We start from the raw sequence: 25,572 nt of genomic DNA on the forward strand, positions 1-25,572 counted from the left end.
TTGACTTGGAAACACAGAAGAGTCAATAGTGCTCACTGGTATTTGTTCCGACCGGAAACTGTCTGCTACGCGGAACCATTGTGATTATGCATCCCATGTTTATAATGCTTTGTAAACATACATAAGATAAGGCTTTATAAATGTATAATCTTATAACACTGTATACAATAAGTGTAGTTATACAAACTAAAGTGTCATAATATTTAATAATTGCTAGTGGACACAGACCTTTTTCTCCTTCAAATATCATTAGGCTATAGTGTAGAATAATTGCCATAGTTGTAATACATTATACATTGGGTGCTTAAAGTAATTACATTCTTAAACGTGCAGGCAGAAATGTTTTGTGTTCTTTTCTATTGAATGCTGTTGTTTTTACTTTACTTTAATAACCCAATGACCCCTTATAGTGACTGTAATGTAATGCAATATAACAGTGATTATTAATGCATTACAATATGCATTACAATTATATCATTATAATGTATTACTATGTATTTCATGAGAATTATAATAAAACTATGATCATGGCCAAAAGGAAAAGTCGGTGAGAGGCAGTAATTATTATGATGCCGTATATGTGATTATAAAAGGCTTTAATAGCACATGCAGATAAACTCCTATTGTCTCAATCAAGAAATCACTGTGAACCAACTCTGACCAAAGCAATTCAGGTCGTATTCCGCCGTAGTCTGAAAACCCACCTTTTCAGACTCCATCATGGCCCATAGCACTTACCCTACCCCCTTAGACAGCACTTCTTAGACTTATATAGCATTTGAAACAGACTTATAGCATGTCATGTAGACAGCACAATAAGTGCATTGTATGTAGTCATAGCACTTCATAGTATATATGTACAGCATAGTATAGCATATATGTGTAGTTTATATGTATAGTGTCATTATATAGATATGTTCTAAGTATAGTTTATATGTATAGTGTCATTATATAGATATGTTCTAGTCACGGTCTTAGCTTACGCATGTTTCGCGATAAATGCATTTTTACATATGTGATGTATTCCCATGCTTTTTGTTCTTGTCTATTGTAAGTCGCTCTGGATTAAGAGCGTCTGCTAAATGCCTAAATTGTAAATTGTAAATTGTAGGTCTCTTTTTGTTATTTAATTATTGTAAGTGGCTATAATTGGTTTTGACTGATATTTCAATAGTTGTACACATATGCCACATATGGTCTATTCTTGTGTTTTATAAATCTCCATTTGTACCTACAGGAGAAACAGGACCCAACACACACACACACACACACACACACACACACACACACACACACGTAAAATACATGGGGCGGCAGTGGCTGGTTGGTAACCGCAAGATTGCCAGCTCGAACCCAGGCTCCCCCAGAGTTGGTGTCAAAGTGTCCTTGAGCAAGACACTGAACCCCTAATTGCTCCTGATGTGCTGGTTGGTGCCTTGCATGGTTTCCGCCGCCCTCGGTGTATGAATGTGTGTGTGAATGTAATGCACAATCTATGTAAAGCGCCTTGGATAAAGGTGCTATATAAATGCACCATTTACCATTTACACACTGCTGAGTTGAGAGTTCCTACAATAGCTGAACTTTCACTCGTCGCCTGTTTCGCTGTCTATTTGATATGCTGTAGTAAACATGTTCAGCACAGAACGGAAATCAACTGAGACAGTTATACACAGTAAAATGCTCAGTGTTTACCCGTTCATTTGGTAGTTCAGTTACAAATATTCACACCCAGTGGCAGTTGCCCATAATAACTGCCGGCACCACCGCAGACCAACAGTCTGTGCCAACTGGGGTAATTCTGGGTTAAGGTCCTTGATCCAGAGTATAGTCACTGAAGCATTTCTTATTAATATCCACTGAGGCTTTCCTATTTTAAATATTTTATTGATTTTGCTTGATTGTGGAATTTATAATCTGACAGAATAATTACAATTCATATGTATCATTTTTCCCTAGCCGTTTCACAGAAATCTAAAACGCTCAATCCCTTCTAGACAAGCTTGATGACGCCTGCTCTGGAAAGTCAATGTCGCTGCCCTGGCCTCATGTGACAGCATGTAAACAAGCAATTGAAATACAATCTCTTAACAGCCTCAAATTAATTTGATCCTCCGGGCAGCAAGAATATGCTGTGAATACACTCTCATATATTATTAGGCTTACAGTGTACTCTGGGGTGGGGGTGGATGGGAGCCATTGTGTTCCATACCCCTTGCTGCTGTGAATACACTCTCATATATTATTAGGCTTACAGGGTACTCTGGGGTGGGGGTGGATGGGAGCCATTGTGTTCCATACCCCTTGCTAACTGCTTTTTACAGTGAACTGAAACACAAGCGCCCATCCTCCTTGCTGTTTCTATTACTTCATCACAAATGGTCTGCTATTCTTATGTTTATACTGTTTTGCACAATGCCTTGTACATTATTTTATTGACCCTGTCATTTCTATGTATTTGTGTAATTTTATAAAATGCACTGAGCTGTATGAAAAGGTGTTATACAAACTAAGTTTGACTTAACTTGCATATAATAAAATAAATACAGAATTTGACTTCCTGTCTCTCATAACTAAGCCATACATCTTGTTGTGATTCAATTTCAACAGTCGCATCCAATTTTTGTCTGAGGAATCATGTCCACCATGAGCTGATAATGTCTTTATTTCCAGTGGGGTCTGTTTACATGGCTTTACAGAAAATGCTATTTGCCTACAGCACAAGTCTAAAATCCTTATACTGGCTACCAGGATTTAGGCTCTGGGCACATGCATCTCTGACATGTTTGTGCCATATGAACCTTCTAGAACCTTTAGGACAGTGTTTCCAAACAATGGGTGAGCTTGAAACTCTGCTATTTTAGCTATTTATTTGTGTGGGGTTTTATACTGAACCAATGAATTATTCACAAGAGCTTGTAGCCTGCTATGAGAGTGTACTTAACATTGAATCAATGTTCTGAAAGGTAACAGTTTTGGTCATTACAAAGCACTGTATTTGACCACGCCATTATACTTAAAACGCCACAAAAGATTCAGTTCCGCTATTCTTTTTAATACAGCTGTTTGTTTATGTGTTGTAGTGTATCAGGACAGCAAAGAAGCACAACAATTTAACATCTTAACAGTAAAGTAACAGCAAAGAGGCTTACAATGAATGGCACTAATGGTCTTAAAAGTGCTTCCATCAGTGACACACTTGCCCTAGTAAGATACTTACTCTGCCCTGAGAAGGTATAATACTGCTTGTTGAAACATTAGTGGCTTGCTTTAGTCTCGCAAATACTACATTCTAATACTCCATCTATATTAGCTTTTTCCTTTAGTTGTCTTGATGCATTGACTGAGTTGTTTTTGTAACTGCTTTTTCTTCTATATTGTTTGTCTATGTTGAATAGATAATATAAGCTGAACTGAAATGTATTAAGCTTCACAGAATGTAGTGAAACCTCAATGTTGATAGCCTTATGAATGTTGATGGACCTCTGCACACCATTTGCCTGTGTCACACAATGTCATTCACTATCTGACAGATAGTGTCAACTTCTGGGTCACTGTACAATTGTCTTTTTAGTTGCCTCCGGTGCAACTAAATTATGCTGCTGTTTCATGTCACTGTGCCAAGATGATTTGGTAGGGTTACTAAGCCACATTTGTTGTTTGAAAAATAAAAGCACAAATTTTATGAGAACAGTTTAAGATTTTAACTCTTGGAGGGGAGACAGAAAAGTTCAACCAAAGTGCTCTTACCAGATAGGAATTGTAGCCAAGTAAAACAGTACAGTCTAACAATTTGTTACAACCCCTATTATGGTTAACACCTAGCTGAAATGTGGCAGTGGCTTCAGTGATTATGGGTATGACCCCTATATGGTTAGTTTTGTTATAGAAGACATATCAGCAAATATTATACAGCATGTGAAGACATTTTGCATTGACATTTTTGAAGAGCACTAGCCCCTCCTATGCCGAGCTTTGAGTGTTTGTGTAAACACAAACATTGAAGACAAAAGTGAGGACGCACGTTGTGATTGGCCAGAATGAGATGATGATAAGAGCACTTCACACAGGTGTGTCATAATATTCTTAGAAAAAACATTGGTCTGTAAACCTTTTTTTGTTTCACTTTTTAAGAAGGCAATTTTATTGAGACATAACAGTAATTTAAGGTGCAAGATACAATGTTTTGCAACAATACTATGAACCCAGATGACAACTTTAGAAGTCCAAGGTCGAGTAATCAGGTTTTTCCAAGAAGTTGATTCTGTTTGTTTATTTTCCTCAGAAAACCATTAACATGATTAAGCACCATAGAAAAATGCCAGAAGTAGGATTCAACCAGACCTGCCTCTACTTTGTGTACTGATCACAACAGTGATGATGCAAGGTCACAGTTGCCCTCACTGCCTGGCAATGTCTCAGTGATTCTCAACCTGTGGGCCGGGGCCCACTGGTGGGCCATGAGGAAATTGCAACTGGGCCCCAAATAATTGGCAAAACACACATTTTAACAGACATAAAAAAAAAAGAAATCAGTGTAGAAACAATGTCATGGTATTTTTTTTCTTTAAAACCTTGAAAGAAATGTCTTCGTTCTGATATAGATAAACATGAGCAATGTTAATTCCATTGATACAAGCCGGAACACAATTGATTGATCATTAAAACAAACATGCTCTGAAAATGCACATGGCCAACCCATCTGACCATTTGACACGGCATCTGATAGGCTGAAGTGTTACAGATAGATTAGATGGTGAGCATTTGATGGGTGGGTCGCGAATGCTTTTTTGATTTTCAAGTGGGCCCTGATCCAGAAAGGTTTGAGAACCACTGGTCTAGGCTAGAGAACTCTGGCCATCCTTGGCTCTGCCATGAGGATATAAAGCATGCATTAAAATGTTGTGCAGCTTAATTTACAAAACATGTTGTGAGAAACACAGTAGTACATAATCAATAAATACTTTTTTTTTTACAGATTATTCCCAGATGCAACATTCTTCTTTGTGTGCTAAAAAAAACCTAAAGCCAAATCTCTTTTGTCACAGATATATACTGTGATATGCCCACATGACTCTGCTACACATTCATTCAGTCATGGCACAATAAATGATTGATCCAGAGTTTATAAAACAAACTGGATATGAACAAAGTTTAAATCTCTTCGCATGAGGGGGGGATTTTGCACATGGGAACCTGGGGCTCTTTTATAAGCGCTTGCATTTTTTTCACTGTGAAATCATAGCCGAATGAGCATTAAGCACCTTTTCCCTTCTACAATTTGCCTACAGTAAAAAAATAAAGATGAAAGAAATATAATAATAAACAAATAACACCATTTACAAGTCAGAACAGTGTCGGACACCCATGTCTCAAACATGAGAGGCAGAGTCTGTAACCTCAAAGAGCATCAAAATGTGGACAAAGTCATGTACCTGAGTGACTGACGGTAAAAAGAACACTTCAGCATGAAAACAAAGGGCATATAGGCATGAACCTCCTACACCTATCCCCCACCTGGCCACCCCTAGCCTCGTAGACCGCAGGTGTTTTGTTTTCAAAGGAGAAAGAATGCCTAGGCGAGACATGCATGAGAACTGGCATACGTTGTATTTTCGCTAACCAATAAGAGTGCAGAGGGGTGTCACTCCAAATGTGGTGACGTCAGAGCAGGGGGGGGGGGTGTGGCCACATAGGTTGGTGAACCACTAGGAAGTCACCCGGCAGTCTCAGCCGGGAGATGGTTCTGCCCTTCTATACCCAGAAAAGCATAGGTCTCTTCCAGGCTAGCCCACCCCCAACCGCTCAACTCTGATCCCAGAGATAAGGCACAATTACCCATGTTCGCGGCAGAGAATCTGGCCGGGGACGGCTATCTCTGGTTGCTCAAGGGCAACTGTGAGCAGGGGTGTTGAGAAATGAGGAATGGGGGGGATGCAGACATTTATCCGACATACCTTGAGTCCGACAGTCATTCGTCCCGACAGCACCGTCACTCCCGACATGCGCTGTGGGTTAAAAACCACCCGTGCTGCGGGTGTCCTCTGGTGAGCTATTCCATGTGTTGGAGGAAGCATGTGGTGTCAGTACCAACCAGTAGGGGTAAGCAGTGACAAGACTACACAAGTGTCTTTGGAATTTGTTTCCACCGAGTTTTAGCAACTAAAGCTGGGAGATTGTCTTGAGACTTGGGATTCTAGGTCCACCAAGGCTCTAAAGAGTGGAATACAGTAGCCTATAACTGGTAGTCAAGAAAAGGAACATTGTGTTCCTAAACTGAAGCATTTCAGTGTTGAGGTGAGTTGGTCCCTTCCCAGATGACAGCTTTCCACAACTAAGACAGGCCAAAAATATACCTCCATTTTGGAGTGATCACTGAGAATGGTTCTGTTATTACTCTGTTATACCATATATTCTAAGAGACTACTGGACATTGACCTAACCCTAGCAATATCAGGAAAATCCACCTGATACCTTAACAGAACCGTAAGAGCCATGCTTTCAAAATTGTCTATCCTTCATTTAGTGAGGTGTAGTATTTATATATTTAGTTACATACTTGCATCTGAATCTCTCAATGAACTAGAGGAGGCCATTTCACCTACATTAGCCGTGTGTCTGTATTAACTGGGGCAATGCCACCACACAACTTGGCCTGGCTGTTCCTACACTCTGTTGAGGTGTTCAAGCCCTATTTTATTCTTTGTCATGCGATGTGTCATATAGCCGATCAACATGTCGCATTGCATAATTAAATGCCTCAAATAGGTATGCCAGGTTGAAAGTGATTAAGAGCTTTGCCTAATTATGGTATCCCGAAGAGTGGTGATGATTAGGAAATACAGTAAGTGTCAAATCGCTGTCATACACGTCTGATGCTCTTGTTAGTCTTTTATTTTTATTTTTAACTCTGTGGCGTGGGAAGTGTAGTTCCAGGACTCTTCCGTGGCTCCTACACATTATAGGCATAGTCTGTCAAGTAGTCCTTCAGTCTGTTGGGCAAGGGCAAATCTCTCACTTGCCTTGTAGTCTTGTTGATGGTGATCCTGCAGAGATGCTGTAATGACGGTGTGGCGGTGTACACAGGCTTGGTCAGCAGCAGCTGGACTGTCCCGTTCGGGGCTGCCGAGGGCTGAGAGTCTGTCGGCCCCTTGCTGAAGCTCCTAGACAGCTGAACGTAGTGCTCCACCAGGTTAACCACGCTGTCAAACTGTTTGAGCTTGGGTTTCACCAGCACCACAGAGTCCAGCTTGAACTTGCCGTCCATGTACTCGATGCGCAGGTTGGTGGGGCCCGCTGAGGTCATGGCGGATATGGTGAACAAATAGTCCCGCTGGGAACTGTTGCGGACCAGGAAGGTGCCTTCAGAAGCGTCGTGCAGAATCTCTTTGGCTTCATTGGCTGTGAGGCTGCCCCAGTACCAGCCTGTTCCAGAGACAGACACCGAGATATTCAATCAATCAATCAAATCAATCAACTGTACGTATAGGCTATTATATTGTATTCAAATGTAATTAAAATATGGCTACTACGCCTTTATGCAATCAATGACAAAAATATGTGACATGATATCAAAAGCCTACCGGTGTTCTTCAAGTCTTTCATAGCTAATGCTATGCGACACTCATCCGATTCTACCACCCTGGAATCATTGTCTGTCCGTCTGTCATTTTGGATGGCTTCTGTAGATTCTGATGACTGGCAGGTCATTGAAGAACCACCTTTTGCCTAGTTGTAGGCCCACAACACAGACATGGGATGGGTGTTTCGAATGCCAGGTGCTCCAAATGGCACGTTCCAGCGCTCGCCTACAGAAATTGGCAAAACACAGAAAGGGTTTAAAATAATAAGTCTGCACAGTGCACAACAGCATTGCTCCTAACACTGTTTTTTTCTTCTTATAACACAGTGGCGGTACATTTCCGCTGTGTATGGCCTCCCTCAGGCCACACAGAAAGAGATCAGAATTACCTCCTTGCACTGTGTGTCTGAACTTATAAATATACATTTCTGTTTATGTAATTCTGCTCAAACAAATATCACTAAGAAATAAAGATCCAAATGCAAAACACAAAAACTCTACCACACCCCTGTCAGCAGGCACGGTGGTAAGAGTATTTACAGATATGAGCAGGGCATATGGACAGAATTTGTACGCTTACTGTACATAAATGTATAGTAAATGTTTCATCCAGTTCACAGAATGTAGCCTACAGGTTAGTGCAGTGGTTCTCAATGTGGGGTCTGTGGACCCCCAGGGGTCCTTAACCCTTTAAAACTGGGAAAGCATGCGTGTCATTTTATATTTGAGCTAGAATGGATTTTTTATTTTATTTTACTTTGACTATTTAAAAAGCAGTGCATAACTAACTTCATCCCTGGAACAAAATATTTTGAGATGGAGGGGTAGGGGTCGGCGGCCAAATAATTTTGGGGGTCCTTCCTTGACATGAAAAGGTTTGAGAACCAGAACCACTGGTAATAGAATTAGAAACATACGTTTTTCAGAAAACTGCTGGATTTAGAAGACATTTGAGAATTGGCCTCAGGTGAGTCAGGTCTGAGGACTTTTACAGTGAATATTGATAAAACTGGGTCCGGAGTCTTTGAAATTAAAATATTTAAGAACCACTGGGCTAGTGGACTTGCCTACTAATCCAGGTAAAGGCAGTTACTGGACATCAACTGTCAACAAGTAAGGGTGCTAGTTTCGTTTTGGTTCAATATCAGACTTTAATATCAATATCAGACAGTATTAATTAGCCTACTAACTTATGTTAGTAATTTATGCATACACATTTTGCTTTATTTATTTTTCTCTGCATAACTGCATATTAGTGGTGTAAACTAAAAGGGCTCCGTAATTTTGTCATCATCGATCGGTAGCTGCAGTTGTAAGATGTAGCCTACTCTTCTGTCTGAGGTTTTCCAAAGTCCGATTTTTTTTAAGCCTATAGCCTATTTGTATTGTATTTGACTTCAATTCAGAAGAAAGGGGAAAATAAATCCCTTTTGAAAAACAAATTATTTTGTCATGGTCTCATCAACTGAACAACAGCAATCGTTTTCACTATAGGCTTTTTTTGCCCTTATTATATATTGCCCTTTTTTGTATATTATTGTTATTATTATTATTATTATTTATTATAGACCTATACCTATTCGATTACAAGGTTGTCGCCTCCGTGGTTGTCATATAGGCTGGCTGGCAAGTCTATACTGGCGCTTCGCGCGGTTTGTCTTAAGGCGCTCATCAAACCCCAGTTTAGGCCTAATAAATAGTAATCATATATAGTCTTAGAATGTATTGGGACTCCCAATACATTATAAAATGATGGATATGACACCATTGTATATGAAGCCTGCAGCAAAGGGGTGGGGGGTTGACTTTAGCCTAAACCTAATTATTTACTCCATCTCAGTATGTGTCGCTTGCTGACAACAAGTGACGGCTGATGCCTTATAAGCCTGCTATGAACTGGAAGAGTAGGCTATAGCCAAATTTATATAGGCTACTCTTCCAGTTCATAGCTATAATAATAGGCTATTGTTATTATCATTAATAGCATAATAATAATAATAGTTATTATATAATAATAATATATATATAATAATAATAATTATTATGTTTTATTTCTACATTATTATGATGAACACAACAATGAGCATTAGACAACAGCCACTCACCCCGGATCCAAACGCACACAAACAGGGTGACGGAGCTTCCCTAGCTGCTACCAGCCTCCAGAGTCAGACCCCGCCGGGTAATCAATATCCTCCATGTAGTACACCCGAACTAGTATTATTATTCAGCACGCCAACAGGTTTAGGTTTATTGAAAATGTAAACTGACATAAATCTAGCTTTATTAAAATGTCGCTTGGATCCTTCCTTCCTTGTTCCGTCTTCTTTTGGCCAGTGAATGCAGTCAGTCAGCGCGTGGTGGTGGAGCGGCCAGTGCGTTCAGCTCATAAGAGTTAATGCAGACACGCTGCTCTTCATATCCAGGCGAAAAAAGAACAAAATCATATTCCCGAGAACTGGAACTGGAAGCGCCAGTGAAGGATTTTCTGTGACTCGAACATTGTGTCCCCTACTACCCTGCCGCTCTGACAGCGTAGCAGCAGCATCGTGTGTGTGTGTGTGTGTGTGTGTGTGTGTGTGTGTGTGCGTGCGCGCGCGCGCAAAACACCAACCCGCCTACACAAAAGGAGGGTTTCCAGGAACTTTCCAGGAACCGGATCACGTGGTGCGCGAAGATGAGCCGAGCGTTTTAAGGTAGACCCACACTGTGATGAACGCGGCTCTCTCTCTCTCTCTCTCTCTCTCTCTCTCTCTCTCTCTGCCCGCAATAACATTTCATTCGGGTATGATCGGCCGTGTTTTGCTGGTACTTATTACAAGCTACTAGTCTACTCTGAATTTAATACTTAACACCTCCTTGTGATGTTTCCTTCCTAATGTCAGTGCACTGTAGACTATTCATTATTTATTTTCGTACCATTGATTGAGATAAAACCGTAACGCTATGATAATTATTGGTTTGTGGAATTAATAGGCATGGGCAAATCATTTAAATGTAGGCCTCTAGGCGTAATGTTTTAAGCATATTTATGCATTACACACGCAACACGCAACACACACACACACACACACACACACACACACACACACACACACACACACACACACACACACACACACACACACACACACACACACACACACACACACACACACACATAAACAGCAACTGAAGAGAACGGTAACAGGCGAGTGAGGCGACTCGTTTGGTATTCGACTGAACACATGCAGTTGCTTAAATGCCAGATGTAGGGTAATACCGCCACCGTGCGGTACGGTGGCGGTACCAGCCTACAGCTTGTCAAAACATTATACATTTTACGGTTCTTACTAAGAACCGTATAATGTTTTAACATCTTATAGATAGATCAAATAAAGCAGGATATAACAGGAATAAAGTGATAAAATAGAAGAAAAACGAAAAATGTCAGGCTACCAAGAACCAACCACACACATATAAATAATAATACAAATAAATAATTACGTGATATAATAAGACACTACGTGCTCCTGTACGTATCGATATGTTCGATATTGGAGTCTCTGTTTGGAAATTTGGAATGAATAAATGAGATTTCTTTCTTTCTTTTTAGTGCGTCGTCACGTCATCTTACGACTTACGTCATTACGTCATCCCTCTGATCAGTCCCTCTTTTCTCTGCGCGTACACTGCTTCAGCCAAGACAGCCATCAACTGAAAGAAAAAATGGTGAGAAAAACGTATTATCTTATTATTATGTGACTATATCATAATTCTACATGGATACCCTGACGCCACTGTGGCAGAGTGGGATAAACACAAGCTCATTTCCCACCCTAACGTAAACAAACGAATCCTTCCATGATGTTTGTTACTAGGTTAGCCGGCGATGCTAGCCGGGTAGCCATGGTTCACATGACGCTTGACAGTCTTGTTTCAGGGCTACTAGCAGGGATGCTAGTCGGGGCTGACAGTGCAGTTCAAATGAAGCACATGGGCGTGTTAGCCGCTAAGCTAGGGGAGGCTAACTTAAGTACTGTCACAAACTACGTTGTTCCGAATGTTTACGTTCCATGCATTCACTGCAAAGGCTTACTTCAGTTAATATTAAACAGACACACGTTTAATATTGCGGTTTCATAGGTTTGTGGAACACATTAAGGTTGTACATGAGGAGATGCTTTGTTCTGCTAGCTCCACCCATAGTCCCATACAGTTCTACTTAGGACTGTTAATGGTGTGACTCCATATAGCTAGAGCAAAGCGTAAATAAGACCACAACGTGTTTTATGTCAAGTTGCACCCAGAGAAGCAGATGCTCATCTCATCTGTGGAGTCTGGAGACACGGACAGTGTGTTAGACCACAATTGTTGACCTGTCGAATTCTGTTCCTTCCTCCTGGCTTGTTGTAGCACTAGCAAGTAGCAACATAAGAAGCTTCTAGATGTTTCTGGGAAGAGGGAGGGAAGGTTCGAGTTCAATACGTTTTTTGATTGAATACTTTATTAACAGTTTGCAGAAAAATGCACAGCAAAGTACAGTTCAATACAAGGTTCGCTAAGAGGATTAAAAACTTGCTTAATTAATTCCACTGGGGTCCTTCATATTCAATTCATAGGAAGAATTTTAAGGAAAGGAAATAATTCCCAATGCATTTTCCCAACGTATTTATTTAAAGACCTTATAAGTGTCGTACAAAGCCAACTCGATTTGTGACAAATCATGACAACAAACACAATATTTTGGACCAAACAAATAATTACAAAGAAGAAAAACAACAAAATGTTGTAACCTTCCGTTTTCTTCTTCCTAATTATTTGTTCGGCCCGAAAAATTGTGTTTGTTGTCATGATTTGTCACAACTCGAGTTGGCTTTGTACGAGGCTTAAAAGGTCTTTAAATATACTTCATATACTTTTTGAAATGTCTATGAGGAAAATGAACGGGGAATAATTTCCTGGGCCCTGGTAGGGGGCGGTACTGCGGCGCTCTATAGGCTATCCCCCATTGCTTCCTTCATAATCTTCGTTTATTTTGTGTTATGTTTGATCAGTTTGAAACTGATATTGAATATGGGTGCATGGATAGGTTGTTGATTATTCATTTTTTGCTTACCTTTTATGCATGTTAACTGTTATTGTTGCTGCTGCTACAATGTCTTGAGGAACGAGAACAAAACACGTTTTGCTCTTATATACTGTACAAGACAACGCAACACCTTGAACCTTGATTTGTCGCTATGGTTACTGCAGGCGTCCTTATCCATGGCCCCGGTCAACATCTTCAAACATGGAGCAGATGAGGAGAAGGCTGAGACCGCCAGACTGGTAAGAGTGTTTGTGTGTTTTGTGTGTGTGAAAATTTAAATACAGAGCTTGGGTAGGGTGGAGCGTAGTGTTAATGTCCCTGCCCACCATCACAGAGGTTGTGGGTTCTAATTAGGGGTGACTATATAGTAACTGTATTGAAATATCGATTTCAATTTCTCAGAGAATCGTGTTTACGTATTTATATCCATACTACTAATATATATATCTTTCCCTTAAAAAAACCTGCACTATCCACAAGTGTCGCACATATTTATTTTGTATTTTCTAAATACAGTATCGATTTCAAATTATTGAATCGTATCGTATCACCATAATGAACCAATGTCGTCCATGTATCGTATCGTCAACCATGTATCGTGATACGTAATTACGTATCGAATCGCTGTTAAAATGTATCGTTACACACCTAGTTCTAATCCACAGTGGTGCATCCGGTTTGTCGGGCGTCTATGCGAACACAATGAGCCCGTGTTCCGGGGAGGGAAACTAGCAGGGAGGGTGATATTGGTCATTGCACATAATCCTACGTCCTCCTGGTGGGGGCATCTCACTGGCAGATGGGTGTAGGATTCGACAACAGTGACAACATAGAAATGTATGGGGGGAGGAATCAATTGGCATAGCGACTAATTTGGGGAGAAAAGGGATTTTACAATGCAAATCTGTTCTAAAACGTAAAACATTTATGTTCTATATATTTAATATTGTGTCACTGTCGACCATGGTGTTACCTTCACAGCAGGGGTCTTTTCAGAGCTCCTGTTGCATTGCAACAACTGTTCTAAAGTATATTCCTGCTACACTGTTCTCTTTCTGGCGAATCCGGCAATACCATTGCTGTCCATAAGTGTAACAAGCCACCTGTATGTCTTAGTATGGACACTTAACTTAACTAGTCAGCGTTTTCCTACCTGTTTATAGTTATCTCCATTTAGGGAGAGCATCGATCTTTGTGTATTAAACAATCATTCCCGGGATTCCTTCAAAATAGGAGCTCTGGGGTGCCGGAAAGACATGGCCGCTTTTACTCTGAACCCCCTGGATTAGGAGTGACGAGGCATTCTTTCTGCCGCGTTAACAGGCTAGTGAACGGGAAGCTAATATGACCGTAGAGCGAAGCGTACGGTGGAACAAATTCAGAATATTCTTCTCTCGCCTGATATCATTGAGGACCCTATGACGTTTCCAGACGTCCTATGGATGGGATGTGTTAAAGGGGTTCCATGTGATACTTGGGGGGCTTGAGCCCAGGTGGTCCATTTGGCTCATGTGAGGGCATGGAGAGAGGACTGGTCCAGTACACCAGTCTGTTCTGATCTTGCAATAAGATGTCAATCCTTCAGCTTTTGAAGATATTTTCCATTATAACGTTCATACTCAAAGACTAAACTCAGTTTATGTATTTGTGCTCTTTCTAGTCTTCTTTCATTGGAGCCATTGCTATCGGAGACCTGGTGAAAAGCACCCTTGGACCAAAAGGAATGGTATGCCAATCAAACGCATTTCATCACGAAAACACAAACCGATGCTTTTTTCACACTAGCAGTGACTATTTGAATGCAGCTACAGTAAATTGTGTCTGAGTTATGAGTGATTGATATGTTTATTGACAATGTTTACATGTACAGAAAAATGCACATAGTTATACATCACCATCAAAAGGATAAATGCAAGAAAGCCAACGGCTTATTTCCGTTGCAGTCCCTTAAAAAATAAAAGACAACAATGAATGTGTATGAGTGAGCGTGTCCATGTGAGTGTTAACACTCCTCAATAAGCGAGTTGCGTGGTCCAGCGAGAGCTCAGCTGCTCCACCTCAAGCGGCCCGGCAGGAGAGCTCACCGGTAGGCAGGAGAAGTCCATGGACTTTTGACTGTCAGGGTACTTTTATCCATTTAGACCAGGAAAGCCTATACGTGTTATACATTTCAATCCGAGAAAGCATTGTTATTATATATCGTCACTGTCTGGCAGAAACTTTTTTTGTTGTAAATCCCTACTTCATCACTGCAGACCGGTTATTTTCACTACTTACAATAAAAAGAATAATATAAAAGGAACTGTTTTGTTTTGGGTCATACAAGGTTTCCACCTGACAACATATAGCAACATGATTTTTTAAAATAATTTGAATCAAAAATAGAAGTTTTCCCAAATACTTGGTTTAGGATGTAGAAGATGTTTTTAGACTCAGCCTCAGGTCTCCATTTTATAGACTGTTGTCCATGACAATTAGAATTGTCACAATTCCCATTTACAGGTCAGCTGGACAGGTCCTCACGACACAAACTTGACGGAATTAATAATAAACACACACGGGGCACAACATTATTTTCATATGTTTAAAAGAAAAGTTGTGAATCTGCCAAATGTTGACTCATGCAGACAACCACTGCCGTGTACAGTATATCAATTCTGTGAATTCACTTCATTCGTAGGTTAATTCACCTAATATTTTGTGCTTGTTGACATTCAGCTCATGGCTTTCCTCTCTTCTCAGGATAAGATCTTGATGGGAGGAGGTAAAGAAGGAAATGTGACTGTAACCAACGATGGAGCCACCATTCTGAAAGCCATCGGTGTAGACAACCCTGCTGCCAAGGTCCTTGTTGGTCAGTACGCCCAATTTCAGCTGGTGTTTAAATGTTTAACACATGCAAAAGAGGTGGCATTTCTTCCAAAATGATTGATTGTGTGTGTGTGTGTGTGTGTGTGTGTGTGTGTGTGTGTGTGTGTGTGTGTGTGTGTGTGTGTGTGTGTGTGTGTGTGTGTGTGTGTGTGTGTGTGTGTGTGTGTGTGTGTGTGTGTGTGTGTGTGTGTGTGTGTGTGTGTCAGACATGTCCAAAGTTCAGGATGATGAGGTTGGCGATGGAACCACTTCGGTCACTGTGTTGGCTGCTGAACTGCTCAGGGTGAGAGCTGTCTTATTGTGTTATGCATACTAACTTCTGATTGGGTGGAAGGTGTGTATTAAAGTCCTAACACTGTTGATAACCATACCAGTTAGCTAGCAGCATATAATAACTGTAAACGGTCAAAGCATTAATGTTATTGGTACAAGCTAAAAGGTGCATTACATTCACCCATTCACTCACTGGTGCCAGAGGAAACCATGCAAGACAACAACCTGCTCATTGGGTGCTTTTAGGGGTTCAGTGTCTTGCTCAAGGACTCTTTTCACATTAACCCAGGAGGAGTTGGTTATCAAACCGGGAACCCTTTCATTAGTATTTTGCATCTTTGTGACAGACCTAAACATTCTCCCCTTCATCCCCACACACAGAACAGTTTTGATGTGGGTTTTGACATATAATTAATAATATATACATGTAAATGTTCAAATTTTCCCCTTATGCACAAGATCAGTATCGGCCGATCATGAGAAACGGGTCCCCTGGTCGCAACGAACGTATTTCCTGTAGGCGGAGACGATGTACTTTATACCTCATACTAAGCATTTAAAGTATGAGGTATAAAGTACAGCAGCCTTGTTCATACAACAGAAAGATTGGGTAAGACTGACGTTATGCTTCGTCTCAACCATTACTCTATGGCTCTGGTCTCAGCCACCGCAGTGTATTTTTTGAGCAGATATGTTGTCTCCGTCTACAGGAAATATGTTCGCTGCGACCAGGGGGACCCGTTTCTGAATTGGTATATAGGTGATCGGGGTCGGTCCCAAAAAACCTGATCGGAGCATCCCTTGTTAAGATGAATCAATAACTAGCTCGCAACAATCCATAATAGCAAACTAAAGCCTAGTTTATACAGTGTGAAATCCATAATAGCAAACTTACCGTAAGACTAAAGCCTAGTTTTATCACACTGAATTAGACTTAACAGGAGTGACAGCGATGGTACCATAACCATCACTGTTTCCTCACCCAGTTGGAAAAGGGACTAGACTCTATTCATTTGGGCTATTGCTGGAATCATGTCATGTTTCCATTGCATTTGTAATTCCATGTTCATGACGGTATGGCAGTGCTTGTTTTCCAGACATTAGTCTGACCCACAGGTGTTGGTCATGAGGCGGTTAAACTCATTCATACCCTTTTGTGTGTGTGTGTGTAGGAAGCAGAGCTGTTGATCGCTAAGAAGATACATCCTCAGACGATCATTGCCGGATGGAGGAAAGCAACTCAGGCAGCAAGAACTGCTCTGAAAGAGGCTGCAGTAGACAATGGGTACACACATATATCTTATATATTTAATGGGATCTATATATTTTTCATTTCGGTCACCCCAGGATGTTTAGCATCCGAAGGGCCGAGTGAGTAATTCAAACAATGTTGGGTTTTTTGTACAGATAATAGTTTTCAGACATAAGAATATAAACCTGAATCGAGGGTGAGCTGGGCATAATTAGAATTACCCACTGGCGTAAAGTGCGAAACATCCAGAGGCGAACGAATGGACCAATTCCTATAATTTGTATTCCCACACTGTTTGTGGTCAAATTATCCAAAAGTAGGGCCAAATAAAACGTTTTACACTGAGTAATTGTGTGTGTCTTTGTCAGTGATGATCCGGTCAAGTTCCAGGTGGATCTGCTGAACATTGCGAGGACCACCCTGTCCTCTAAGCTGTTGACTCATCACAAGGCCCATTTCTCTCAGCTGGCGGTGGATGCTGTGCTCAGGCTGAAGGGTTCTGGGAACCTGGACGCCGTTCACGTCATCAAGAAGCTGGGAGGAAGTCTCATTGACTCCTACCTGGATGAGGGTAAACACACACACACACACACACACACACACACACACTACTGTGACATGTTGTCTATTTAGGTTTTAAAGAATTTTTTAAAAATCACTCTTTTAGAGCAGAGCATATAATGGAGATAATAAACAATAGATGCGCCAAAAACTCTTTCAATGGGACTGGATGGAGCTGTCGGTCACCTCTTACCTCCTCTCCTTTCCTCTGTCAGTCATAAGAAGGAGCCGTCTTCCATCGTTAAATTAATAATAATATTTCATAAAGATTCAACAGAGGCGGTCATATTTTTGAGGCGGAATGTATATAGGGGAAACACTGCACTAGTGACGATGGTCAACATTCAAAGCAGATGCCTAAAGATGTTGTGAAAGCACTGCAGACCACTGATTGGTCAGAGCTGCTACCAAAAGAACAACCCTCTAGCACAACATATAACGTGTGTATGCGCAATTTGCAGGCTTCCTGTTGGACAAGAAGATTGGGGTGAATCAGCCCAAAAGAATGGAGAATGTTAACATCTTGATTGCCAACACTGGCATGGACACAGACAAGATTAAGGTATACACAGTACACAAAGTCTCACACACGCCTTTGTCACATTACATCCCTACTGTATAATTCAATAACAAACTGTGTGTGGATGTAGATCTTTGGTTCCAGGGTGAGAGTTGACTCAACAGCGAAGGTTGCAGAAATTGAAATGGCTGAGAAAGAAAAGATGAAGGAGAAGGTTGAACGCATCCTGAAGCATGGAGTCAACTGCTTCATCAACAGGTACTCACACACGCAACTAGGCCATATTCTGATGCCTAAATTATAATTCACAACGTCTGCGTTCTTGTAGTTTTTAGCTACTAACATAATGTCGATTCGCTGCAGAATCAGATATATCATATTTGTTTCACCCAGTAATAATGGCAACCACTAGTCAAAAAGGTCTAATTTATAATCTTTAAAGACCTAAAGCCTCACTATGTAACTTTTGTTTAATTTATATGTTTTAATTTTGTCCAATCTGTATGGTAGAGTATGTTAATTCAATAAACTAATACTATTGGGGTGGTTGTATTTTGTCTCACGGCTCTTCTATCGAGACATTTAGATGGTGTCAAAGGTCATGTCTCACCTAGACATAGGATCTCACACAAATTTTGACCTGATGGTCAAGAATCAATTCATGCCTCAAGTAAGCAGGTCCCTTTATCAGCTCAATGGGGAAAAAATGCCAGCACAGGAAACCAGATTCAAATCCAGGGTAGAAGAGGAAAGTTGCATAGTGATAGTGCTGCTTTAAGCCTTTAACTAATGTAGGCAAGGACAATTTGCTCTGAAATATATCAGTGGTTCTCAAACTTCAAGGACCCCCAGTGTAGTGTACATCAGGGCCACAGAACCTCATAACTATGAGAGTGTACAAATGGAACCAAATGGACTCAAATAGATCCATAAGAGTCCATTTGGTTCCATTGTAAGCTCTGAGGTCTAGACCTGCAAGGGTCCAGTCCATTTTGTTCCGATCAATCATTTTGCTGGGGACCCCATGAAAAGATCCCTGGGGGTCCCTGGACCGTGCCTCACTTTTAGAACCACTGATCTATAGTATTGTGTGGTAATGTTACACCTCTGTTTGTGTCTCTCAGACAGTTGATCTATAACTATCCAGAGCAGTTGTTTGCTCAGGCCGGAGTGATGGCCATCGAACATGCCGACTTCGCTGGTGTGGAGCGGCTGGCTCTGGTCACTGGTAAGATGGATGGGTCTATAGCAGGGGTCTTCAACGTTTTTCAGCACAAGGACCCCCTAGCTGAGAGAAATTAAGCGGGGACCTCCACTACATATTTTATAAAACTGTGTTGCAGATTAAACTTTTCCATAGATTTCATAGATGGTCATGTCGGATTCATTCTAATGTGTATTTTCAGATATTCAGCCACTTAAAATGTCAGAACTTGACCTTTCACTCTGTACTTAGTCTGCTCTTTTTTCCCTACACCAAACCTCTTTGCTGAAAATAGCCGATCCACAAGCTTGTTGTGACCTTGTAGATCTGCTATTTTAGGCTAAAGTTCTCCTCAGAATAGGGACACTAGGGTTCAAGTCGCTAATAGAAAATCCTATCACATAAATTTGACGGCCCCCTGTAGTAACTCTGAGGGCAGCCTAGATGTATCGGACCCCCTATTGAAGACCCCTGATGTATAGGATTAATGTTACTTTGACAGGAAAAGACTCACTCACCGTATAGAAAATAGAAGTAAAACTCCTTAAACTGAGACTTAGAAAAATATTTTTTCTTTATTTTAACATGCTCATAAAGTGCTCGTGCTCAAAGTGCAATTAAAAAGCAAACGTTTCGGTCCTAGGACCTTCGTCAGTGCTATATGAGCACAGTTTAAGGAGTTTTAGTTATATTTTCTATACGGTGAGCGAGTCTTTTCCTGTCAAAGTTTCCCTTGTGTTTTTGAGACCACCGCTACCGTAGTCAAGTTTGGAAAGAAAAAGGACGAAGAAAGGCGCAACAGTTTTCTCAGTGCTTTAGGATTAATCTTACAACATGTTTCTAGTGTCGTGTATCAAACTTGTTGTCCATGCTTTTTTGTGCATGTGTGCAGGAGGAGAAATCGCCAGTACATTTGACCATCCTGAACTAGTGAAGCTGGGACACTGTAAACTGATTGAGGAGGTGATGATTGGAGAAGACACACTCATCCACTTCTCTGGAGTTGCCATGGGTACTAAGAACACACAATAATTTCATAATTAGGGTTATACCGATATTATTATTACTACCACCTATCGTCATGAGACTAGATATCGTCTGGGATATTTTAACGTTATGACATAAGTGTTGTCTTTTCTTGGTTTTAATCACTTAATAATAATAATCTATTTAAAAAAATGAGCTTGTAGATCAGCTATTCTTTTAACATGACTTTTTAAATATTGTTCCAATATGATGATATTGCAGTATCGTTCACGGTATTCGGTTAAAGATATTGATCAAAGATATCGTGATTTTTTTTCCTTCTATATTGCCTATTCATAATTTTAAAATGTCCACAGGACCACAGTGTTGATAACTGTGTGTGTGTGTGTGTGTGTGTGTAGGTGAGGCGTGCACTATCATTCTGCGTGGAGCCACCCAGCAGATCCTGGATGAGGCAGAGAGGTCTTTACACGACGCACTGTGTGTCCTCGCTCAGACTGTGAAAGAAACTCGCACAGTGTATGGAGGAGGTAGGTTCAACACACACAGACCCCCCCCCCCCACACACACACACACACATATATCAATAGATCTACAGTCACACCCCATTCACTTTCTCCCGCCAGGTTGCTCTGAGATGCTAATGGCTAAGGCAGTGGCTGATCTGGCCATACGGACACCAGGAAAGGAGGCTGTTGCCATGGAGTCATTTGCCAAGGCTCTGATAATGGTAAAAACATTTCAACAGTTGTTATTATTAGAACATTGCAGCAATTGTGAAAACTTAAAAAAGGGGTCCAAGGCACTCTGTTCCAGTCTGTTCTACAAGCCTTCGTCAGGGTCCCATAGCAGCAATTGTATTATTATTTTCAACACATTTGACAATTATTCGGGCCCCTGAGCCTCGTCCGCCTGTCTGTCCACAAACTTGTTGACACAGATTACATTTTAACCCCCTTATGGCTATTGACGTAATGAATTAAAAAAATCCCTCATTACCCTTGACGTAAATGACGTAATCGCTTTATTCCCAATAATCGGGGGCTTAATATAGTAAAATGTAGCAACCTTTAGCTTGTTTGGCTAATGGCCGATGTAATCTACCTAAAACCGGCCGAAATCCTCGCGTGCATGTTTTTATGTGCATCGCTGTGTAAATTGCGATATTTGGGGCTTGATTAGAGCTTAATTTGACTTGGTTATTAAAATAAACGATGATAGCTTAGCATCCCGGACATCTGACTGTGTAACACAGTGAAGAAAGCTAGTGGATGTTGTGATCAGCTGACCGGAAATGACATCGCCAGATTCGCTCTATTCGCTCAAAATCGGCATAATGGTGAAGTTACCGCCACCATCAGGACTCCGTGTAATACTATAGGATTACCGTGTTAGAATGAGATATAGTGTGTATGTCACAGATTTTTCTATTGGCATTAAAATTATGAATTAAACATATGAATAGTGCAGGTAGAAGGCACAATCCACTGTTAATTAGGGTGGCCATAAGAGGGTTAAGTTAATTAGTCCTAAACGGATAGTGGATTACTTTTCGCTTAAACTGATAAAGATTTACACTTCCCATCCCTAGCACTCATTATCACAATACTTAGTTACTTAGTTTTGGCTATGAAGTTGGTACTATCGTATTGATGATATCATGGATCTCCATATGGGCATAACAGAGACAGATTTTAGTATTTATTGATATTTACGGACAACTGATAAACCGACTGAACTCCCAATAACACTCCCTCAGGTCAAAAGTAATGGTTTTGGACGTACAAGGTTTCTACCCAACAGAGAAGATATCATTCTTTGTATGATTTTTGAATGATTGAAAATGCAGTCCCAATAGCCACTTGTAACATCTGCAATGTGTTCGGAGAGTCGTGTATGTACTTGGATTTTCTACTGTCATGTTTTATTTCGGAAAACAAAGTCGTCTTGGCACTCATTTATAACGGATTTATAAGTTTAAATAATGTAACCATCATGTATTAACAATAAAAATGTGTTTTTTTGTGTGCGTTTGCTAGCTGCCTACCATCATAGCAGACAATGCAGGTTATGACAGCTCTGAACTGATCTCTCAGCTCAGAGCTGCTCACCAGGATAACAAGAACACATGTGGACTCGGTGAGTACACGCACCACTACTTTATACTTGATTATTCCAAATATGTATGTATGTTTTTGTTTATGGTTAATTGTAAATTAACCCGGCTGTAGAGCACAGAGTTGGTAACGATGGAAGTTGAAGGTCCCCACCCGGCTATGCAATAACCGTGTCCCTTTTATGCCCATATATGGAGTTTTCTGTATCCTTTATTCCTATATATGGAGTTCTGTGTCAGGCATGCCCAAATATTGTGATTGGCAGGGACCCTGTCCAGAGCCTGGGCAGGGGCCTTTTGTAGGGGTTCTGGACAACCTTGGGTCCTACCGACTCAACACCGGGCACTGCACTCCCTGTGGGGGTGTGGAACGCGTGTGTCGAATTTGAAGTCTGTGGGGCAAACGGTTCTCGAGTTACGTGCAGTACAGCCGTACAGACAGCCGTACAGAGACGTGGTGCATTTATAGATATACAAAGATAGATAGATAGATGACCAAAAATAAACCAATCATTTATTCAAAATTAAACACTAAACGTCTGTAGGCAATTATCTATTATGGAATGTGAATGCATTGGTGCAGAATCGTCTGCATTGCTATGCATCGTACAGGGGGCAACACTGGGGATGGAACAGAACCGTACTGTAGGCAGAATGGAACGGCAGCACTTAGTGTAGCCGGGCTTCATTGATTATAGTGGCAGTGTACTGTTGTGGACTCCACGAACAGAGCAGCACCAATTCCCACCCAATGTAGCTTGGCCCTCAGAATCCATTCATTTACACCTGTACTACACTCACTATCGAAATAGATCACGCACCCACACAACCACACAACACAGTATGACTAGACATGTTAACTGGTTTATGGCCAGTGACGTAATTGACGTAATGAAATCAATAAATCCCTTATGGCCACTGACGTAATTGACGTAATCGATTGATTCCCAATAATCGGGAGCTTATTGTCGCAAAATTTAGCATTTTTTAGCTAATTTGGCTAACGGCCGATGTAATCTTCCTAAAACCGGCCGAAAATCCGCGTGTGCACGGTCGATCGCGCACGCGCGTGATCGCGCATGCATCGCTGCGTAAAATGCGATGTTTTGGGCTTGATTAGAGCTTAATTTGACTTAGTTATGAAAATTACGATGATAGCTTAGCATTCCGGACATCTTTCATTGTGGCACACTAGCAAAGCTACTGCCGGATATTTTGATCCTAACCGGATGTGGTCATCGTTCACTCGCTCCTTTTGGTCAGAATCGGCAAAATGGTGACGTTACCGCCACCATCAGGACTGATTGTCCCAATACTATGGTCTTGCCCCGTCAGAATGAGATATAGTGTGTATATCGCGGATTTTTCTATTGGCATTAAAAAGACAAATTAAACATTTGAAAAATGCTGGCTGAAGAATCAATCCACTGTTAATTAGGCTTGGCCACAAGAGGGTTAAGTATGTGAAAGAATGTGACTTTTTAATTGCAAAACCCTAAACTATGATGTGTGTGTGTGTGTGTGTGTGTGTGTGTGTTTGTGCGTGTGTGCGTGCACAGACATGTATCAGGGGACCATAGGAGACATGTGTGAGTTGGGAATCACAGAGTCGTTCCAGGTGAAGAGGCAGGTGTTACTGAGTGCTGCTGAAGCTGCTGAGATGATCCTCAGAGTGGACAACATCATCAAAGCTGCTCCAAGGTATGGAGGGGTGAGGGACGGATAGAGGGGTGAGGGAGGGAGAGAGATAAAATTGGGTAACTGTCAATCAGCAGTGCTCAAACTTTTAATTTGGTTCTGTCTGAGTTACAGACCTGTAAGGGTCCATTTGGAACCTCCCCAAATAACCTTGAGGGTGCCTGGACCCCACTTTGAGAACCACTACTACTGTAGATAGACAAGTAAATAGGTTGTAGAGCCTTAATGTTGAAATCAGCCCAGAGGGAGTCTATCCCTGCTTCAATGTGCTAGACCCATGGGAGGAGATGTATTGCTGAGGTGGAGTGCAACACCTACCATCAGCTCCTTATAGTTACCACAAGACTTTGTGGCCCAAGCTGTGCTATACGCTGAGCTGGCAGTACGCGTGATCAAACCCACAACCTTGTGCGGTGCGGGTGCTCTACCGACTGAGCTACCCAGACACTGTAAGAAAGACAGAAGCAGATGGATGGAAAGGTAGAGAGAGAATAGATGTTACATTTATTTCGTGTGAATGATCTGTACGTGTGTTTGTTCCCCAACAGGAAGCGGGTTCCAGACCACCACCCCTGTTAGATGAAGATGGAGGATGAAGACTATGGAGGAGGATCAGTTTGTGTATTTATCTGTTTTCAGTCCAGTTCACTTGGATGGGATATAATTCGGCGCTCTGTTGGTTTTCATGTTTAGGTCCCTGTGGAATGCACTGTACAGACTAGCCCCGCTAACGCTAGCTCACTTGTCTTGCCACGATTATGCTAAAGCTAAAGATATTACGCTGCAAGTTTTCTCTCCAGCTAGTTTTACATTTATGTTGAGCGCTTGTTAGACAGGTTGAAAGTTTCCACGTCTAGCTGACTGTAAATCACATGCTGATGTACAGCAGAAGGGCGTGCTAGTGTTGGCTGGGTTGTCTACAAAATGTGGAACAAAAGTCCTGATGTTTGTTTACTGAAAGAATAAAGGCAACAAGCCAAATGATTTGCGTTTGTGCTAATTCTTTTCAGATTTATGGTATGATGTAACAATTTGAATGAGGTAAGTCTGCATCAATGATTAGATGATGGACAAAAGTACACTTGATTAAAGTAGCCATACTGATTTGAAGGTTTATATAAACTATCCCTTACCCGTTGTGAGATATTGCACCCCCCTTGTGGCCTTGGGGTGTACTGCGCCCTAGGTGCGTTTTAATTCACTAAATTCATTATTAATCTATAATTTGTTAAATTGGAAAAAAGGGCTTCGTTAAGACCTCCATATTATTATGGTCAATGCCTGTGTGAAAAGTGGGAGTGATTGGTGCAGGCACACATTCAGACATTTGGTTAATTATAGTATGATGATGTATGTATACATGTTTCTTAACAAACATCCATAATAAATAAATATAAAACATTTAAGAACCAATATGATGGGTGCCTATAAATTGCT

At 41.1% G+C, this 25,572-nt stretch overlaps 2 protein-coding genes across 2 annotated transcripts; one reads left to right on the forward strand and one right to left on the reverse strand.

The window, feature by feature from the left end:
- Positions 1–6,947: 6,947 nt before the first annotated feature.
- Positions 6,948–10,263, reverse strand: socs2 (suppressor of cytokine signaling 2). The gene is made up of 3 exons (XM_079493797.1): positions 9,688–10,263; positions 7,584–7,808; positions 6,948–7,425 (listed from the first exon to the last, which is right to left on the reverse strand). The coding sequence occupies exons 2-3, from the start codon at positions 7,708–7,710 to the stop codon at positions 6,953–6,955; spliced, it is 600 nt and encodes a 199-aa protein (XP_079349923.1). The 5' UTR covers positions 7,711–7,808; positions 9,688–10,263; the 3' UTR covers positions 6,948–6,952.
- Positions 10,264–11,177: 914 nt separating this feature from the next.
- On the forward strand, positions 11,178–25,119 carry LOC306916071 (T-complex protein 1 subunit beta). The gene is made up of 16 exons (XM_079493796.1): positions 11,178–11,293; positions 12,818–12,892; positions 14,314–14,379; positions 15,396–15,507; positions 15,731–15,807; positions 16,970–17,082; positions 17,418–17,620; positions 18,072–18,172; positions 18,261–18,388; positions 19,255–19,358; positions 20,227–20,346; positions 20,723–20,851; positions 20,948–21,051; positions 22,361–22,460; positions 23,997–24,138; positions 24,684–25,119. The coding sequence occupies exons 1-16, from the start codon at positions 11,291–11,293 to the stop codon at positions 24,712–24,714; spliced, it is 1,608 nt and encodes a 535-aa protein (XP_079349922.1). The 5' UTR covers positions 11,178–11,290; the 3' UTR covers positions 24,715–25,119.
- Positions 25,120–25,572: the final 453 nt, after the last annotated feature.

The sequence above is a fragment of the Electrona antarctica genome, assembly GCF_951216825.1.
Source record: "Electrona antarctica genome assembly, chromosome: 23".
NCBI classification, from domain to species: Eukaryota; Metazoa; Chordata; class Actinopteri; order Myctophiformes; family Myctophidae; genus Electrona; species Electrona antarctica.

Excerpts from the sequence above, each read along its gene's own strand:
- LOC306916071 (XM_079493796.1), top strand. Across the intron at positions 14,380-15,395 it reads CCCTTGGACCAAAAGGAATG|GATAAGATCTTGATGGGAGG; the intron begins GTATGCCAATCA and ends CTCTCTTCTCAG. Across the intron at positions 24,139-24,683 it reads ATCATCAAAGCTGCTCCAAG|GAAGCGGGTTCCAGACCACC; the intron begins GTATGGAGGGGT and ends GTTCCCCAACAG.
- socs2 (XM_079493797.1), bottom strand. The coding sequence starts at position 7,710 with ATGACCTGCCAGTCATCAGAATCTACAGAAGCCATCCAAAATGACAGA. Across the intron at positions 7,426-7,583 it reads GAAAGACTTGAAGAACACCG|GCTGGTACTGGGGCAGCCTC; the intron begins GTAGGCTTTTGA and ends TCTCTGGAACAG.